At 38.8% G+C, this 21,886-nt stretch overlaps 1 protein-coding gene across 1 annotated transcript in view; it reads right to left on the bottom strand.

The window, feature by feature from the left end:
• Positions 1-21,886, bottom strand: part of slit3 (slit homolog 3 (Drosophila)) — a 248,394-nt gene that overhangs the window by 29,152 nt on the left and 197,356 nt on the right. The window contains exons 16-27 of the mRNA XM_040120062.1: positions 21,254-21,328; positions 19,435-19,578; positions 17,910-18,053; positions 15,348-15,511; positions 12,189-12,321; positions 8,838-8,906; positions 8,619-8,690; positions 7,059-7,130; positions 3,822-3,893; positions 3,643-3,725; positions 3,412-3,492; positions 2,063-2,187 (exon numbers count right to left, since the gene is read on the bottom strand). Coding sequence (XP_039975996.1) covers positions 2,063-2,187; positions 3,412-3,492; positions 3,643-3,725; positions 3,822-3,893; positions 7,059-7,130; positions 8,619-8,690; positions 8,838-8,906; positions 12,189-12,321; positions 15,348-15,511; positions 17,910-18,053; positions 19,435-19,578; positions 21,254-21,328 — 1,234 coding nt within the window. The remainder of the gene's footprint in view (positions 1-2,062; positions 2,188-3,411; positions 3,493-3,642; positions 3,726-3,821; positions 3,894-7,058; positions 7,131-8,618; positions 8,691-8,837; positions 8,907-12,188; positions 12,322-15,347; positions 15,512-17,909; positions 18,054-19,434; positions 19,579-21,253; positions 21,329-21,886) is intronic.

Here is a 21,886-nt window from a genome sequence, read left to right as displayed (position 1 = left end):
ATTTTGAATATTTTAGTTGCAGTGAAAGAAAACAGCCTGCAGAGATAGAGGGTTGAATAAATCTATTCTTTTTGGTTAATCTAAAATACAGCAATTTGTCAATCAACCGCTTTACTCTCACGGCAGTGTTTTTTTCTTTCTCTCTCTTCCACAGAAACACAAACTCACACACACACAATGTACATACACAGTATACAAACACACATTAAAGCATGCCACAGCCTACTTCTTTGATTCATTGCTCCTCTAACCGCACACCTGTTTTCTGAATAAACAGCTTTCACTTGAAACTGTATCATGTATCAGTCCTACACACACACACACATACACACACACATACACACAAACTCCCTCTCTACATCGAACCCTGCGGCTGTAGTTTTAATTTCAAACCACCAAAGCTTTGGCGGCAAACAGACCCACTTCCTCTGATCAAAGCCAAGACGTGGACGTTTATTCCCGTTTTCCCTCTCCATCCATCTTCATTAGTCCTTCTCTCTTTTCTTTTTTACTGTAGCTCTTTGTTTATGTTTTGTTCACCCTCTCTTTCTTCAGCCTCTCCCTCTTTCTCACTTTTCCTTTCTTTTAGATGTTTTCTCTCTGTTTCTCTCACAGAATCGTTACTAATATATTGCTTTCTCTTTTCTTATACATCAACCTCTCTCACTTTGTCTCCTTTAGTTTACGCTTCCCTCAGTTCTTTCTGTCTTCCCTCTCTCTTTCTCCTTCTCTCTCTCCATCTTTTGTCCTCTGCTGCTCCGTCTTTGATTTCTCTAACATATTTTAATAAATGTTGTCCTACTGGACGCTGACACAAAAAGAAAAACCTACACACAGACACATAAATGCACATGAGCAAGCACATGCAGACACATACACAACAACAGTCCCTGTTTCCTAGTCTGTGACCTTGGCAAGTGATGTTTTAATTAAAAGCGAGACTAAGACTTTGTCCTCTTGTAAAAGCCCAGAGGTTATGAGATGTGTGTGCATATGAGATCATAAGCGTATCTTTAAAACGCTTGTACACACATATACACAAACACAAGCACATGCACACACACATGTGCACACGCAAAAACTCCTACAGAGGCACGACCTCACTGATCTCTTTACACACATGCAAACAAATGGGTGGGTAATCAGACGTGTACAGATACATACATGAGTCCGCACACATATGCACACGCTCACATATATTCCACACACACTCCGCCAATGCAAATTGCCTTCTCAGAAGTAGATTTACATGTCTTTCTGAATGCAGGGGTCTTGACAATTATTATACCCTTTGTCTTTTGATCAGTCATTACCTCCAGTGCAGCCAGCTGTAGTCATCATTTCTCTACTGATGAACAGAAAGGTACATTATGCATGCAAGGCCAAAGCTAAGCCTGATAATACTGCTAATACCACAGGCTTATGCAGCATGGCTATCCATCGATGATACCTTACACACACATACCCAATTCTGGCGAAAATTACATTTTTTTCTGCCGCCGTGGCCATTAGACTCTGTAATTCAGAAGCTTTAGAATACTGATGAACCACTGAATAACGGGTTGGTTAGCTGAAAGTGTAGGTAGCTGGTAATGGGGAGCAGGAGACGGCCACATCGTCAGGGTTCAAGGACTGATTTCTACTGCTTCCACACTTTGAAAAGGCTTCCGACTAACAGTAAAGAGGATGGCAGAGCTGATTCACATAAAAACAAAGATTTACCACAGCATAAATAAGTAAAAGAGGTAATAGAAATGGGCATAGTACCACAACAGAGAACACATGTAGAATTTAATCAAACTGACATAGTGAAGTACCCATTCACTAAAAAGAAGTATTACAATACATTTTTTTCTCACAAATTTAAAGGAAATATTGATTGCCACACAGTGAATTTCAGTGCATTATCTTCAACATTTAGTGAATTCTTTTGCTTTTGAGATTGAGAAGTAAAGTTTTTACTATACACTAAGGAAAAAAAGTTTGCTAAGCCCAGTATGTTACTTCAGGTTTCCACCTTACAGTCAAAAGTGTCTCCCTCCGCTGCTATTCAGTATCTCACCTTGAATCCATATGGACACGTGCAGTGGTAGGACCCCGTGGCTTCAGAGACACATGTACCGTTGTTTTGGCATGGTGCTGCCAGGCAGGGGGCGCACTTTGACATCAGGCTGATATCTACTGGACCTGAGAAAGATAAGAGACACATAAGCAGATTAGAGTAGGAAGCGAATGGGGGGAAATGGAGGGATAAAGAAGGAGACAGAAATGGAGAAAAGGGCCATCAGCAGAAAAGACATACATATTTACTCATGTTGTGCTAAAAGGCACTCCCGTAGACTTCATTTAATGGATGGTGTGCTGAGCAAAGGCATCACAGGATAAGAAAAGAAGAAAAGTAAGAGCCTAGGAGAGCAATAAATGTGATTTTTTTCAGAGGCCAGGGCATGTAGAAGCGAAAAGAAAAGGTAATGATGCTACCTTGATAAGACTTTAATCTCACCACCTGAGTCACAATCCACTTCATACTCTTATTTTCATCTGAAAACCTACTCCGACAATTCGTCTAACATACATGCACAGCAAACTATGCCTGTGTGTTACAGTTTCACTGTACATGGAGGACTATTCTTTTCAAGAGGTACCTTTTTCTAGTGTGTTTTCCCATCTGGTCTGATAGCAAGGGAGCCCTGGGGCAAGTAATGTTAGAGTTTGACTGCTCCTGAACTGTATGAGTGAAATACAACTGAGGGGGTGAGAATGTTTTGTCACTCATTTCATAGCTATGAACACAGGCAATCTTCTCTTGAAAAATATCGGGGTGTATTACTGATCGGGCTGATTCAACAGCACAAACAACCTCACATAACATTTTTAACAATAGTCCATGATACATATGTCTTGATTGTCTGGCGAGGTTGTCTGACTCCTTGAAGCGCCTCAAAGTGGCTCAGTCAAAGTGATATGATTAGCTTTAAAGCCCTTCATCTCAGCTTTTTGCTGCCTCTCAGCTTACGCCTGAAAATTTACCGGAAGTGCACTCTATATTTCACTGAACTTGTTTAAAAAGAGACAATCTAATCAATGCGCTCTGAGGAGGAGAAGAGGCTACACAGAACTTCTTGACAAAAACACCAGATGTTTAATTGCTTCCACAGTACTGGAGCCAATCCCAGCATGCATCGGCTGAGAGGCAGCGAAGACCCTGGACATGTGACCAGTCTACCAAACAGCTAACACACATAGAGAGATAAACACTTCACACTTACTTCAGAGACCAACGGCCACGTATCCCTGTTTTAAACACCTTTCTGTACTAAAACAGGTCAACACTGACATGTATGGACAAATAATAGAATATTCTGAACCGGGTGGTAGTAAGGAAATAAAGGTAGAACAGTGACTATTTACCTTTACACTGAAATCGGTTGAGTGGTGTGGTGAGCAGCAGCCTGTCAGCCATGTCGGGGGGTCCGGTACAACGAGCAATGCCTGTTCAAAAACAAAATTTATTGACACAGTATAACAGCATACTTTGTAACTTCTCTTATTCTTCACTAAATTCAATGTACATAACAATAAATGCAACATTTATGGCTACAGGTATTTTAATGACATATTGATTGTGGCGTTTCCTCTTACCAGGCTCTTTAAAGCCAGCCTTGACCCACTGAGAGAGCCAGCGCAGGTCACAGTTACAGTACAAGGGGTTGGCACCAAGAGCCCTAGACACACACACAAACACACAATTAAAAGCGCACTCCACAAGACCTGCATCCAAGATGCTTATACACACAAACAGATACAGTGGCTGTACTTACAGGTGGGACAGAGAGGTGAGGTGGTTGAAAGCTCCTTCTGGGATAGTTGAAAGGTCATTACCGTGGAGAGTCCTGGAGGAGAGAGAGACAGAGAGCAAACCAAGAGTCCACATGAATATTAAACTCAAAACTAACCTTGTTAAAAATTCAAGACGTCGCTTTTTGACCCATTGTTAATTTTATTGTGTAATTAATTAATTTGATCAAGTATTCTGTGTTTCTTTTCATCACACTTTTTGCAGCATGGAAGAGAATGTGAAACAGCACTTTGACCTTTCAATTCAGCCCAGGATGCTACTAGTTATTACTTCTACTTCATCTACCACCACTGTGCTTATAGTGGCACAGCTGCTAATATTAACTGACTGGTCTGTACAGTATATTTAGATCAAAACCTTGAAGCTGCGTATAAGGCCTGCCCGTAGATGACAGTGCACGATTTACTAATTAAACAATGAATATCTAAAGAAACCAGTGCATCATATCCATCATATTAAAGTTAAATTAAACAGATGGCCCAACTGCCTATTACTCGTTTACCAGCAAACTAATAAACCAATCTAACTCTGACTTGCTGCATGCTAAATTATTTAAAATTAATTGTGGTTGTTCAGCTGCAGACACACCATCATCCCCTTTTATAATGAGAAATAAATAAAATATTTATGAAAGAATAACACAAAATAAACAGAAAGCTTATTTTCATTGTTGGGCAATAAGCTTGTCCTGGTCTCTGAATATAAACAGTCTCATATGGTCCTGTAGCAGAATGTGTGTGTGTGTGTGTGTGTGTGTGTGTGTGCATGTGCGTATTGGTGTGACGATGTGCATTTTTGTTTTCTTGCCTTTGGGTTTTAACGTACGCGTTTGTGTGTGTAGATTTGTTGTTTGTGTGTCTAAAACTTTTGTCTCCAAGGGCTCAGGAACTGCAGAGTGTGTGTGCCTTTGTGTTTTGCAGTTTGAGTGTGTCGCCTGCTGGATATAAGTTCACATTCCATTAGAGCACAGGGCTGTAGCAGGGGACAGCTATCAAACCATCACTATTGGAAAAATGTGTGTGTGTGTGTGTGTGTGTGTGTGTGTGTGTGTGTGTGTGTGTGTGTGTGTGTGTGGTTCTGTCTGTGTGTGTGTGTGCGTGTGTGTGTGTGTGTGCGTTTCTTTCTATGGATGTGTGGACATTTTGGCCAGTCCTCACATCTTCAAAGGGCTTGGACTTGGTTTTAATTAGATTACAATTAGGTTCAGGTTAGGGTTAGAGTAAGGGGCTAAGGAATGCATTATGTCAATCTGATGTTAGACAGGTGTGTGCGTGTGTGTGTGTGTGTGTGTGTGTGCATGCGTGTATATATCAGTGTGCGTAGCTGTGCTTGCAAGTGTACATGTGCACATATTTGTGTGTATGTCATCTCTTTTCACACATTTTTTCTTGTGTGTGTGCTTAATGTCTTTATATGTTTTACGTGCATTTCTGTGTGTGTTTGTGCATCTATGCATGGTGGTCTAATAGCCCCCGCACAGGGTTGGCCCAGAGGGGGTTGTGGGTAATGAGGATGTGACAGTGATGGCTGCCTGGCAACCAGTTGCTATGCGGGGGCAGAGAGGGAGCAGTCCCCAAGGCAACATCAGCTAAAATGAAAGGAAGAAAGGAGAGAAGGGTAAAAAAAAAAAAAAAAAAAAGATCACTAAACTTCTGCGAAGTGAAAACCTTGTAGGAGATACAGTCAATATTTAGAGAAAAGGCCAGAATCAAAGCTGACTTCTCTGAGGGCGAAACACTGACTTTTTCTTTCTAAATAAACCGAGATGGCCGAAGTTCAGGTAGAAATGTCTACAGAGATTACAAGGTACAGGAATCAGATCTGTAATCGTTATATCATGTTGGTGGAGTTTTCAGTTGAAAGTTACTTCCATAGAATTTGACATTTAACAGTATATCTTAGCTTTATTCATTTTGAAATATGGCTATAATTTACAAGATCATCGGCCTCAGCACTGCATGTGAAGCCATGACAGATTCTGCTGATGTAAACATCACCTTCAACTTATTTATCCTCTTCAATATGCAAATGAGAAAACACACTTTTAATGATGCAGGGAATGGATGAGGAGGAGCAGCATTCTCATTAAAACAAGAAACACCGGGGATTGTGGGCAATGCAGTCCTATGTTTGAGAACTAGCTAGCTCTAACAATAAGAAAAAAGGGTAGTGTCAATGAAATTAAGAAAAAACATACTTTTTCATTACCAATAGTGGCTTCTTTGTAACTAATTTCTACCAAAACAGCAGTCCCTAGGAAAATTATTCACAGTAAGGTTCACGGATTATCTAGAGTAGGAGAGATGGCACTGTTGATTTATTTGAATATAATTTTTGAATGTTTTGATTCCATTCACCTCCATTGTATTGGGGGAGGGGGGGGGGGGTCTCAAAGGTGGATGTCTTGAAACTGGACAAATCAAAGTAAATCTATCTGCAAGCAGACCACCGGACATAAGTGAGAAAACAGGTTTTCTTGTAATTTGGGAGAGCCAAACCTTTAAGCAAACAAGCTAAAAATGATCTCAACCATAGACTCATCTAATATAGCAAGGTATCAGTGCGATTTAAAATGCTACACGTAGCATGTAGTAGAGTCAAATGTAAATTCCGTCGATGAGCATTTAAGGTGCAAGTGTCTATGTGGGTTCATGCTTGTGTGTGTATCTCATACAGGGTATGGGTACGTTCATGTTTGTGTGTTTTTAGCTGCTCGTATACGTGTGAGAGGATGGTCAGACAGCAATATTCATGTGCATTTTGCGCATGCATGCGAGCGGGTTTGTGAGACAGAGGGTGGACAACCAGATGGATGACTGAGAGAAACAGAGGCTGAAGGTCGATTCATCAAACACTACATTGGGCAGAGAGAGAGAAAAGGAGGGAAAGGATGGATGGATGGAGGAGAGAGAAGGAGAGACAGAGTGAAGGGACACAATGCGAGAGAGGGGCCAGAGCGTGTAGATAGAGAGGGTGTATTAAAGAGGAGATGAGAGATTGTCATTTTTATCTCTTATACTATCGTGAAACAACAAATGATTGGGTGGCTGCGGCTCATTTGCGACTGGGCCTTAACATGGCACTTTTCCTGACACCGGGGGATGATTAAACTTTGATTTAATTCAGTACTATAACCAGCAAAGGGGAGTGTTGAATATTGAATCCACTGCGGCACTTGAAGATGAAGCTTGCTACTCACAGCAGGCGAAGTGACTTGAGCCCGTCGAAGGCGTGGACTGGGATGCAGCGAATCTGGTTATAACTCAGGATGCTGGAAGACAGAGGACATTAACAAGGTCACAAGACTTAGTTTCTGGCTCACGATGTTGTTTTTCACAATATTATTTCTCTTGAACATATTCATTTCAAATTCTTTTTTGTTAGCTTTTAGAATACATCCCTGAATACATCAAAATTAATGTAGAGGGACCCAGAGGATGGACAGACAAAGAAGAGGGATGACATGAGAGGTGACACAGCAAATTTGGTTTTAAAATAACTCAGTACAGAACCTGAAGCCAGTGTAGGTTAAACAAAGGGAAATTATCGAGGGGGCCACATATTTAATGAAGTAGGAAAATTAGGAAGAGGTAAAAAACTGCCAGGGGCAAATCTGATGTGTTTGTAATGTCAAACTCCCACACCACAGTCGATTTTTCCTCTTTTGAAACTGCTAATGAACTAAAAATTAAGTTTAGCAACGAATGAAAGGGAAGGAGACAAAAATTGAAGGAGAGAGTGGTCAAACGAGATGAAGTTGGTTGTTTCATGGTGCCATCATTTTTTTAACATAATTTACCATGGAGCCCCATAATCATCCTTGTATACAAAGATGACTGTTAATGCCTGATATGTATATTTAAGCCAATAGTAGCCTAGAACCTCATGGTTCTCAGCAGGTTTTGGCTTATGAGATTAAAAAAATAACGACTGACTATCAAGGGGCCTAAGTATGTCTAAGAGGAAAGAGGGAAAAAAACTCCCAGATCTTTCAGATCTCCAGTTTCAGGCTAATGACTGGCATAAATGTTAGAGAAAGAAGCCTTACAGCCAATAACAGAGGAAGTATGCACTGGGCAGCTCCTGGGCATGAATCAGTGCGACTGTACGAAATATAAAACAAGACGTTGCTGGAAAAGAGCAAATACGCTCAGTCAACTTTCCCTGGACACACAGCAAGTTGATGTAAAATCCGTGTAATACACTTGATAAGCTAAAAGCAAAAACAAAGAAACAAAATTGAGAAAGGGAATTTGTATGCAAGATAGAAAGGAATGAAGACCGGCAGGTGAGGAGAGGGAAATTTAAGAGGAGTTAAAGCAGATTATAAATCATCAGGTTCACTGAGTGAGTGGTGAAGAAGTGAAAAGACAGTTTTGAGAACTTTTAGAAAGGCTTACATAGATAGGAAAACAATATACTACATGTGTATTAAGAATGAGATAAAGGAAGAATATGATATAAGAGGAAGATACAAGACGAGCTTGGCATGAGACAGAGGATTGGGTGTGGAGATAGTAAAAGAAGGTGACTAGTGAAGAGGGTGAGAGGAAGACAGAAGTGGAAATGCTTGGAAGACAGATATAAGAGAAAGAGAAAAGAAGAAAGAAGGTAAGAGAGAAGATTAATCAAAGTTAAGAGAAGAAAACACTGATTTGTCTAGAGGGTTTTAACCTGACGCATGAACACGCAATTCATATGAGACACTGAGACATAGGCGGGGTGTGTATGCATGACTAGTTGTTTGTTAGTAACTTACAGAGTGGCTAGTTGAGTCATGTTGGAGAAGGTGTACGGGGCCAATGTGCTGATGCTGTTGTTGCTCAGGTCGCTGTGTAGATACAAGCACACTGTAAATGCTCACAGACAAACAAGCACACATACAGTGCATACTGTCCGCACACAGAATTACGTTTTTAATCTATCTGCATGAGGATTTGACGTGTATTCTGTTCAAGGTTATGAGAGTAGTACATACACCAGTGACAGCTGCTTCAGGGATGCCAGTTCCTTGGGCACAGATGTCAGCATATTACCTTCCAGGTAACTGCAAGGAAAGATTCATAGTTAATGTAGTAGTATGTGTTATATATACACACAGTGGGGTCCAAAAGTCCACTGTGTGTCCACAAAAAAGAGACAACTTTCCCATATGTACACACACACACACACACACACACACACACACACACACACACACACACACACACACACACACACACACACATACACACACACATATATGTAAATATATATATATATACACACATGCATATACACATATATACATACATACATATATACATATATACACACATACATACATACATACATATATACACACATACATACATACATACACATATACACACATACATACATACATACACATATACACACATACATACATATATACATATATACACACATATATATATATACGTATACATATACACACATATACATATACACACATATATATATATACATATACATATACACACATATACATATACACACACATATACATATACACATACATATATATATACATATACATATACATATACATATACACATATATATATACATATACATATACACATATATATATATATACATATACATAATATATACATACACCTATATACATATACATAATATATACATACACCTATACATAGGCATATATACATATACATACACCTATACATTCACATATATACATATACATACATATATACATTCACATATACATACATATACATACATATATACATTCACATATACATACATATATATATACGCATATACACATATACGCATATATACATATACATACACATATACACATACATACACATATACGCATATATACATATACATACACATATACGCATATATACATACATACATCTACATACACATATACGTATATATACATAAACATACATACATCTACATACACATATACGTATATATACATAAACATACATACATCTACATACACATATACGCATACATACATATACACACATATACTTACGCATATACATACATACGCATATACGCATATACATACATACGCATATACGCATTTATACATACATACACATATACGCATATATACATATATACACATACATACATATATACATACATACATATATATACACAGGCATATACGCATATATACATACACATACATATACGCATATATACATACACATACATATACGCATATATACACATATACAAACATACACATATACATATATACATATACAAACATACACATATACGCATATATACATATACATACAGATACATACACATATACGCAAATATACACATACATACACATATACATACATATATATACACATATATACACATATACATACAAATATATCCACATATATACACATATACATACATATATATCCACATATATACACATATACATACATATATATCCACATACATACACATATACATACATATATATCCACATACATACGCATATACATACATATATATCCACATACATACGCATATACATACATATATATACACATACATACATATACATACACATATACATATATATACACATATACATATACATATACATATATATATATATATATACATATACATATATACACAACAGCTATCTTGGCTCTCTCCAAAGTTCAAAACAAAAGTATATCCATCCACCCAGAAATTACAACATAACTTAATAACTGAGCTTTAGAGGTGTTAAGGGAGGTTGTGTATGGTCCCAGGCAAAACCTTTTTCATGAAGAAAATGTTCTTTTAATTTTTTACAAACTGATGTCATCTAAAGTTAGCTCGTACACTTGTGTACATGTAGGAATCTAGCAACAATCTTACATTTTCTGCATAAGTAAATAACTGTTGAAGGTTATCCCTCTGAATTCATCAGACAGCCAATCAAGATAGGATATGATGACAAGATTACAAGTGTTGGGGTGTAAATCTGCACTAGTAAAGCAGGGGGAGTTTGGCACTAACATAACAGTGTTATCATGTAGCCTTAAACAAATATTCCAACCACTGCAAATATACAATATTCACCGACTTCTCCTTTTTTGTTTTTTTGAGTTTTTGAGAAACAAGTTAACAAACATATACATTCAAGCACACACATTTTTTGATCTGTTGTTCTCTATTCCACTATCTCTCAGGTCAAAAGTAGGTCATGGGGACAGTATGATGTAGTGTCTTCTTCAGCCTGATCAATACCTAATCACTGCTATTGACCCTGAAGACCAGGCCTATTTCACAGCTAAAGGGGTTTCTGTGTGTGTGTGTGTGTTTGTGTGTATGTGAGAGTAACAATTCACCATTCCTTCGAGAGATTTTGTCTTACTTTTTTCTAAATTCCCTAATCTCGATTAACATTGTTTTACCCCAGTTTCTTCTTACATCAGTTGAAGGATTTCTACTAGCTTGAAATTAATGAAAAGACAAAACAATTTACAAGTTGTAACATACAGGGAATTCATAAGCCAAATGAAGGATTCACATTATTAATAACTGTGTTAGATTATTAAAAATACAAACATATTTTGTTTCTCTCTTTTCAGTGTCTCTTTTAGTACAAACAATCTGAAAAAGGACATCACATTATTGTACTAGTCAAAAGTCTGAAAAACTTTTAGAGCTTTTTAATATAAAAAGTGGACCTTGACTTCTATAGAGTTACTTTGGCATTACAATGTTGAAAAACTGATTTTTTTTTTTAAAGCAATTTTAAACTATACGTTAGGAAATTATCCCAAGTACACTTAATGGTATTCCCAGTTAGCTGTCGGTAATTGTTCTTGCAGTCTTTCTGTCTCTCTGTTTGGCAATACCGCATATTAGACAGTATTTGACTGTGTGTTGTACATGTAAATATAAATATCCGTGGCTATTCATAGATTCATGACGTCAACAACCAAACAAACACATAAACACACAAGTACCTGCAGAGCTCAAGTGAGTATAAACCAATCAAGCCACACTGGAAAAAAGAGAGAGGGCGTATGTGCGTGTGTGTGTGTATTCACTAAATGCTTTGTTAGCTGAGCGCAAACTGCGGCATCAATATTGCACTGCACCAATGTGGGACTGTGTGTGTGGTTGTGACGTTGCATGTCAGTGGTGAGTAAACATTGCCAAAAATGCCCATTTCTGTTTGTGTGCATGTATATGCCTACTGTTATGTTCATCAGATTTTGTGTGTTTCTGTTTATCTAAACAAGTAGATCCTTGTATTTGAGTTTGTCTGTGTGTGTGTGTGCGTGCACGCATGACTCACAGCTCAGTGGTGTCCTTGGGAATGCCCTTGGGCAGAGAGTGCAGCCCTCTGTTGCTGCATCGCACCACGCTGTCTGAGCACGTGCAAACATCAGGACAACCAGACGCAGGAAGACAACCATTATCCTCAGCACCTGGAGAGAGAGGGGTAAGAGAGAGCAACATAGAGAGGAATATTAGAGAGAGACAAAGGGAAAGAAAGAGAGGGAGAAAGAAGAGAGGGATAAAGACAAGGACAGATAAATTTAAAAACGGACAGATGAGAGAGAAAAAAGAGCAACAGATAAAGAGAAAGGGGAGAGCAAAGAGAGGTAAAGGGATGGATGGATATAAAGACTAAACTGTGAATGTGGCTCTCGGTCAATTCCACTCAACTCTGGACTCAGCACTTTTTACGAGTAATTTATAATCCATATCAAATGACCGGAGGCTGTAAAAATCAGCTGCGCTTGTGTCTCAACATATGGCTCGGGACCTGCAGGCAAGTCACAGTAATATTAAAACCCCTTAGATGATTCTGGAGAAATACTGAACAGATGTTGATAGGATGGCCTCCAGCAACTTTGAAAACTCATGTAAATACAGCAACAAAATGAAAGTTGCAACATCCTGCAGTCGTCTGTCGGTGTACTACCTGCATTGAATTGTCACACCAAGATGTCCACCAATTACAAAAAAAGTGATTTGAGTGTTTTTTTTTTCACATTGTACGATATCATACTTATCTGAAAATGAAACCTTTTTATGACAAAATTCTTTAAAGACTGAGGAAACTCCAACTAGTACATGGTTACCCTGTTTCGTTTAATTTTTAAACTGACTCGTTTAGTCTGGCTGTGAAAAAAACAGTCCAGGCTATGCAGCTATGTTCCACACACATTCACACAGGCACACAAACACATGGTAAGGACAAAAAAAATCTGAGTGATTGTAATCATTCTAACACCCAGAGATAAGAAGGATCAGAGACTACAGTGTTGTTGTTGGCTTGAAACTGCTTCCATTTCCTTGACTGACAGACAAAACTCACACACACAGCTTTAATCTAGCGCTGCAGTATGTAAATAGTTGAACTGTGGTCCCAAATGTAAAACACGTTGAGTTAAAACCATGATGACGGATAATGAAGAGGGGACACTAAGCCAGTAATAACACAACTGCAATCTGAGTTGGTGTGTGTGCGGAGAGAAAGACGATTAGGAAAGAGATGGCCAAGTTTATACTAATATATGTTCATACTTTGTCTTTGTGCCAATACGCAGCCATGTGCTGCAGTGATATACTTGCATGTGTGTAAGTATAGGTTTATGTGCATACACATCCTGAGTTTGGTGCACATTTAGTTTGTTAAATTAGCTATTGCCCCCTGTCCTATGACCATTTTCTCATTCGCTTTGTAGTTTTCTAATCGTGATAATGTCTGAATGTTGAGTAAATGGGCGCTTACGTGCCTGTGTGTAGAGACGTGTGTGCAAGTGTATATTTGTGTGTCTTATCTGATGTGTAGCCAGCAAGTCCACAGGGATGTGTAGCCGTGGGCTGACTCACTCTACAGTTGGCTGATTGAACTAACATCTAAATGTGTGCTAAATATCTTCTCAAAAATTCAATTAACTTTACCTTTCCCCTGGCTGCCTCTGGACAACTTAACAACCATTTTACTTAACTATAAATAGACCGGACATGGGGACCTTTGTTGTATATATGTGTGTGTCTGTCTGTGTTTCTGTGCTTCTACTCTTTTGAGAACCAGTTTGAGATTTACACCTTCAGAGCATAAACATTTTAACGTCACCATGAGGTTATGTTGCCCCTGTCTGGTAGATAGTTTGTGTGAGTGTCAGCAGGATATTTTCAAACCTTTGTGAACTGATGGGCCGTCAGCCAAAGAACAACTGATGCAATGTTGGTGATGATCTAGATCTTTGATTTCCATCATCAAACCATTAGTATAACTGAGATGAACTATGACATAAAAAGAATCTATATCAAATTATAGGCTTTCAAGGTCAAAAACCTATTAACATACATTTTAGGAGTTTCTATAATTTAGGTCTGTATGAAAGTTCCTCCCTCAGTTCCAGAAATGAGTTTGCATTTACAACTCTCTATATGTTGTATTATGTTAGGTAAGATTAGAGTTGGGATTCGCAAAAAGTTAAAAATAGACATTTGATGTAACTATTGTAAGGCCCTCGTAAGGATAAAAATGCCAGGTGTGTGTGTGTGTGCGTGTGTGTTTGTGCAAGATGCAAGAAAAAAATTTTACGTTTTGAAACCATCTTAAAGTTTCCTCACTTGAGCCAACCCAACTAACTATTTTCCAAACTCATTTCCAGTAAATGGTTGTAGCACAGCTACAGGAAATTAGAAAAGTGTAATGAATTCAAAGAAACTCAGGAGAGAGAAGCAGAACGAGGTGGAGAGAGAGGGATATCCAAAAAAAGGTCTGAAGTGTAAAGCTATATAGAAAGAAAAAAGGGGAAAAAGAAAGAAAGATGTAATAGACAGGAGAGCCAGACCACACTTTGCCTGAGGCGTCAAACTTTGGCGGCCAAGCCGACAGCCTAAGTCGCTATAGGCAGGCATCGTCGTGGTAACAGCAACGTCACTGTAGAAACCGCAAGCTGATGTCATCTATGGCTGCCGTTTGCCAGTGGTTACTAATAATTTTGTCCTCACAATACCCAGCTGAGCATGTGTGTATGTGTATCTGCTGGCTTGAGACATGGGTTAATGGAAGTTTCTGCAATGAGTATCTGGAAGGACTGTTACACAAAAAAGACAAGAATCCGAATTGAAGATATGTCAACTTCTGTCCAGTACAGATCAAAACGGTCTTTCTAAAAAATGGAGAATGCATTCAGTAACTAGGATGAGTAAACATGATGCAAAGACTCATTTAATTTACCTTTCAATCACTTGACTCATGCTCTTATCTGTACAGGACACATGGCTGCTGACTGACACGTCATTTGTTTCAGATTTCAGGCTGCAACCTTGTTCATTTCCTGACACTCCACTGTAATTTCAAACACATATTGGACGTGCAGCCACATCCTGTGTAACTTGGTAGAATAATCCTGTACAATTTCATGTGTTGTCGACAAAAACAAACAATTGGGCTAGTGTAAGGGCGGACAGAGAGAGAGAGGCTCACCGTCACATGTAAAGTCAGGGGTAGCCACGTCCTGGATGGGGATTTCCTTCAGGAAGGCTGGCTTCTGACAGCGAGGGTTTCCACTGACCACCCTGGTCTTCTTTAGCCACTGACCGAGCCAGGCCAAATGACAATCACACACATATGGGTTGGATAGGAGGTTACTATGGAAATGAACAGGGACAGCAATAGAGAGAGAGAAAGATATCACTCAAACAGGGTCAATGCAAAATAAAAGAAATGGACACCGGTATTGGCCGCTTCTTAAACATGCTGGTGCACAACTGTAGCTACAGTGCATCCTTTTATTTCCCACAATATAATGAATAAATAATGGCAAAATGATGTACATTGATAGATTTTTCCCCTGAATTTTGCCTTGATGCATAAATTCTGTGAGTGAGCAGATACCATCCATTAAGACAACCTGTACTCACTATAGATTTACAGGCAGGACCCATAACTGTGGCTTACAAAGCAGTGCACGAAAACTGACAACAAAAAAGGGACACGGAGCTAAAGAGAAAGATTATTAGCTATTTATGCCTGGAGCCATTCCAAATTTTGAAAATGTAAGTATTTATGAGTATTAAAACTACTATTATTTGTATGGTACAGAGTAGTGTACGTTGCAAACCATGAGGTAAACTGCTGTTTTTGGTCATTCATAAATATAAGAATACATTTGATGAAAGACAAATAGGCAAGGGGAAGAGAGGGAAAGGGAACAAAAAGAGAGACAAAGAGAAAAGGTTATCAGTTATTTTTATTCATTTTGTATAGTACGAAAGATGGAGAATGAAAAAGAAAAGGTGGCCGAGTGACAGAAATTGTGAGGGAGAAAGAAATAGAGAAAAGGTTATCTGAACAATTTATTCATTTTTGATCACCTCTCATTGCATTCTGTTGCTTTTGTAAGACTGCTCATGTAATATTTATGCTGAACCAAATTAAACTGAATGTGGTAGGATAGTAGGTAGCATTAGCATCACATACTAGAAAGCTGGCACATTAAAGCTGCTCTAGGCATCGCCACTTTTCGGGCTCATCCAGGTGACAGCAAGACATAAATTTATGAATATTTGCAAAGTGTGATTTTATTAACCAGAATTATGCAATCAGGCTATAAAAAAAGTGTGTGCTGATCTTTCTTCTTGGTTGTAGCACATTTTGCTGGAGATGTATCAAAAATATCAAGACACATAAGACAATACAAGTTGAAAACTTAAAGGGGAATTAAATATTCGCAGTAAAATGATTAGTATATTAGAAAGAAACATGTATCTCTGATGATGATGCGGCACATTTCCTTACACCATGTCTACTGCTGAACTACAAAACCTGAATGTTGCTCTTTGTGCTACAATATTAATGGTGTGCTGTTACAGATAGGGAAGAGTTATTTCCTCATTTCCTTGTAATGAATTGACCTCACTGCGTGGCTACCAGACCTAAGCTAAATCCCTTCCTTCCTTTTCAGTATGTTAATCTTTTAATTAAACGGACAAACTCTAATGCGAAACAATGCACTAAAAATGGAGACAGATATTAGAAATTGTAGGAGTAAGGTAGAGAGAAAGAGAAAGAGGGAAGAAGAGAAAAAAGAGAAAGGATAAGGAGATGAACAGAGGAAATGTTTAGAACAGAGGGTCTAGGTATAAAAAGTCTTATCTTTATCTTATATCTTTTTTCAGGCTAAACGGCAGGCAGGTGTGCATACAAAAATCACAGGTTACAAAAAAGCCAATCAAAAATTAATGCTGAACAAAAAAAAAGGGTGACAAATGATGGAGATGAGAGAGATACAATATCTTTCCATTTGTGTAGTGATAATCACCAACAGCCCCACCGAGCAATCCTGAGTTTACGCAACAGTGCCTCCATCCATCCCCCACCTCTACTGTCCCCATTTCCCCTCTTGTTGCCCACCTTACCTCCCAAAAGACTCAAGAAACTTGAATCAAAGATGACAGGTACATAGCAGGACAGAGAGCAAGAACAAAAGGCAGAACATGGGAAGAGAGCATGGAGGAAAGAGAGAAAGTAGAGAGAATGTCAGGAGACTTTTTGTGGCTTTGTATGTCTGTGTTAAAAGAAAAAAGATATAAAATCAACCTGTAATGTTTTAATGATCTGAAATAATCTATTTTTTTACAGCCTTCACATCTAGGTGGTCAGAAGATTGAAAAAACAAAAAACAAAAGAACATACATATTCACTTCTCTTTCACCTCCTTGCCACCCACTTTCTCCTTCCTAACAGTAACGTTATGGGGCGGGTTAAATGCTGTCATAAATTTTCCTCATGGCAGTTGTTTCTGATTATCTCTGCACAGAGAAGTGTCCCCTCCAAACACACAGCCACAGAAAACAGAGATAAAGAAAGATGCTGAGACGGAGGAGGTGAAATGGGAGAAATGTGGCTAGATTTGAAGACAGACAGAAAAAAAAAAGATTGTGATACACATTGAGAGATAGTGGGAATAATGGGATAGAAATGAAGAAAACAAAATGGGAAAATATGCAACATAAAGGGCAAGAAAGGCCGATGGGTATGACTCACATGGTGGACAGGGAGTGCAGGGTGGAGAAGGCTCCTGGGGCGATGCTGGAGATCCTGTTGTCATACAGCGACAGCAGACGCACTGAGCTCAGACCTGTAAACGTACTGTTGTCAATGCAGCTGATCTGGTTGCTCCGCAGCATTCTGGGAACACAAATATCAAATTTTTAGTAAATGAATGCTAAAAAGTAATTGTTTGCATATTTTGTTTTACCTTGAAACCTAGAGATTACAATAAATTTTAGTCTTTAAAGCATAGACTCTGGACTTTAATAATTATGAGCAATAAGATTTAATAAGGGGAAATTAATTTAATGCATAAATTTTATTGCCCAAATGTTAAATCAGTTTATTAAAGTGTAAACATTAAACTGATGAAACAAGAATTGACTATACTCTCAATTTTGTTTTACTTGAGGAATGCTTTTTTTTTTTCATTATTAGTCTATAAAACAGCTGAAATAAAAATATTAAATTCACATTATTTGGGTGGATAAAAAGATAGTCAGACAGAGAGGATAAAAGAGCGTGACCTATAATGACATGGACAAAAGATAGAACAGAAAGCAGGGGTAAATTCAAACCAGTCCCCATAAGACAACCGCGACAGACTGTAATATGACATTAGCTTTTGACATTCAGTCATGTGGGACCAGGCTAACTAAGTTAGTTAGCATTAGGAATCTCTGGGACGGGCTAACCTAGTTAGCAAGGCTATTACTGGAGCAGGGAGCCTTTTAACATAATACAGAGACAGCCATGATACCATTAGAGAGTCATTAGCTGGCATATATATATACAGGATAGCATTAGCTAGTCATTACTGAGCATACACAGACAACATTAGCTCATGATTTTTTAGACTATCCTGTAACCCCTAATTGGATGCTAGCCTATTTATGGTGGGTGTTTAAATTAGAGGAACAACAACACGCTGTCATTAGCCTTGATTTCAGGGTGAGGGAGTAAACAAACCTGCTCCACTCTTTTTTTCAGTCTGGGGAAGAAAAAGTTAATGAAGTCCACCATAAGTCAGACGCTAACACAAGTCATAGTCTGCACGCTGTGAGATGTTCACAGCTAGCACTCACAACCATGACGACGCCCGGTGGCCATTTTGCAGGAAAAATAGCGCTCAGGTTTTAAAAGGAACAACTAAACTATATATAGTCAAATGTAGAAACAGTTGTAAGCATCCTTTGTTGTGTTATTTACCTGGCATCATGAAAAACAAGAATGATGCACTGACTGACCCTTTTTACAGTTATTATATAGTGACTGTAAAAAGTCACTATATGATGATATGTTTTTAGTCATGTAGCTTTATTTAGGTTCTAGGTGATTACAATGCTGTTTTTGACATTATTCACCTGTGTATCAGGAATACTTGCTCTGTTCTTCATATACATAGCTCTTTTTGTTCCCCTACATAATAGCATAATATCAATTTTTCTAAACATGCAGACCACTGCCCACGTAAATATACCTCTGTACGCAATCACGCGCGCTGTTGTAGACAACTTACAGAGTTTTCAGGCCAGTGAGGCCTCTGAACATGCGTCCGTGCAGTCCAGTCAGCTTGTTTCCTGTCAGCAACAGCTCCAGAACTCCACCAGCTCCATCGAACACACCCTCGCGAATGTCCCTCAACTTGTTGTTGCTCAGGTTGCTGCAGGAAGGGACGACGAAATTACAGATGTTGCTGTCTTCCATATTTAGGTTTTTGCGTTTGTGTTTGTTTTAATTACATGCAGGATAGCCTATGAAGTCTTTAACATACACAACGAGAGGGACAAAATAACCACATTTGCAAACACATATGAACAAAGTGTTACACACATACGCAATATTCCCACTTTAATTGCAGTAATCAATCACATCACTTCAACTAATAAATGTTAACTCCTCTCTCTTTCATCTTAATGTCCTCGTCTTGTACAATAGATATACTGATAACAGCTTCAAGCCATCATTACAACTCACAAAGTAGGCGCGCGCACACACACACACACACACACACACAAAAGTAAATGAGACAAGTGGTCACAGACAATGGAAAGTGATTGCTATCTCTCTTCCTTGCATAGACAATGAGAAAAATATAAATGAAAAGAGAATATTTGGCCACAGAGACATTAACTTGAGATGATAGCTATCACAACTACTGTTGTTTTCATTCATTGCTAGTTTTGTGCTTTCTCTTATCAGCTTGAGAGGAGAGGAGAGGAGAGGAAAAGAACCGAGAGTAGACAGCATAAGAGAGTTAAAAAAGAAACAGAAAATAATGATGGCAGACAAGCTTAAGAGGTAAGGTAAGAGGTAAGGAAAGGAGAGGAGAGGAGGTAAAGAAGGGATGGAAGGAATTGAGAGAAGGAAAATGGAAATGAGTGCTAGCCAATCTATATCATCAGTGACACTGCTAGATGGTTAGCAATTTCCTCTCCAATAAATCAACTGCTGGTCTCTGGTCTGTCTTTCTCTATCTCACTCCGACACGCACGCACGCGCACACACACACACACACACACACACACACACACACACTCTACAAACACACACACACACACACACACACACACACACACACACACACACACACACACACACACACACACACACACACACACACACACACACACACACACACAAACATAGAGTAGGCTGTAGATAAGGACTGACTGTAAATCTGAACTGAAGGCCCATCTTCTATTTCCATTTAATATTTGCTTCCTTCATACCTCAGACCCACCCTTTCCTTCCCTCTCTCTATGTCCCTCCCATCCTCTTGCTTGTCTTCAGCCACTCCTCTTCCTCTGTCCTTTGCTCATGTCTCTCTCATTTTCACTTCTGCCCTCTCTTATTTCCATCCTCCCTCATTATCATCTTCTTTTCTGTCCTTCCTCCTCCCTTGCCCTTCCATTGCCCACCCTCCATCCCCTTTCCTTCCTTCCTTTTCTCTCCCTCTTAACTTCTGGTTCTTCTTGCATCCTTTATCTCTGTCCATCCACCTTTTTCCATCCGGTCTCATCAAACTGTTCATTCTTGTAATTGCAATACTTTTCCTTCCTTCCTCTAGACTTAATAAGAGCAATATCCCATTTAACGTGATGAGGAAATGTGTGTCCAAAACATCCAAACAGATTCTATTGTAGTATTCATCGCCCACTTCACTACCATGTATGGTCTTCTTTACCCCCTTTTCAGAGGAGGAACTGAGTAAATGCATTAATGATTTAATGGATAAGTAAATGCAAACACAAACACAAAAACAACAACGACACTAGCCCCAACCATTGAATGTTGAAGAGATGAGAAGTGCTTTAAAAAAAAAAAAGTATACATACATCTTCCTCAAATTAGGCAGCTTCTTAAACATCCCTGCAGTCTCCAGGATGGCAATCTCATTGTCATTTAACCGCCTACAGAGAGAAAGATAGATGGAGTGTGTTATACATTTATTCTTTCATGAACCCAACTGCTTTGAGACACACATGAACACGCACGAAAGCACGCACGCACGCACGCACAAAAAGATTGAGTGAGGCCGCAAGGCGGGGAGGAATGACCACATGAAGGTTAAAAGGCCTTTAGTGACTGTTGAAGTATGATGTGGCACAAAACCAGAGGAGGGAGGAAAAAATAACTTAACAATTTGGAGAAGAGAAGAGAAATTAATCTTTCCTATGTGGTCATCAATACCCACAATGCCCTGAGCCAGGAGACAACAGCTTGAGAGATAGGGAGCTAGATATCTGCTTTATTGAGGTAATTTGTACTAAAAGGGGGGTGCTAAAAGGATGCTCTTTGTGTGTGTGTGTGTGTGTGTGTGTGTGTGTGTGTGTGTGTGTGTGTGTGTGTGTGTGTGTGTGTGTGTGTGTGTGTGTGTGTGTGTACCTGTGGGGTCCTAACAGCTTTTCCTTTTGCAAAAAACAAAAATCAAACAAATTGAAATTTTAAATTTTTTTTAAGGTTTTCAG

This window comes from Xiphias gladius, chromosome 23, assembly GCF_016859285.1.
Source record: "Xiphias gladius isolate SHS-SW01 ecotype Sanya breed wild chromosome 23, ASM1685928v1, whole genome shotgun sequence".
Classification (NCBI taxonomy): Eukaryota; Metazoa; Chordata; class Actinopteri; order Istiophoriformes; family Xiphiidae; genus Xiphias; species Xiphias gladius.
This window is presented reverse-complemented; position numbering and strand designations above follow the sequence as displayed.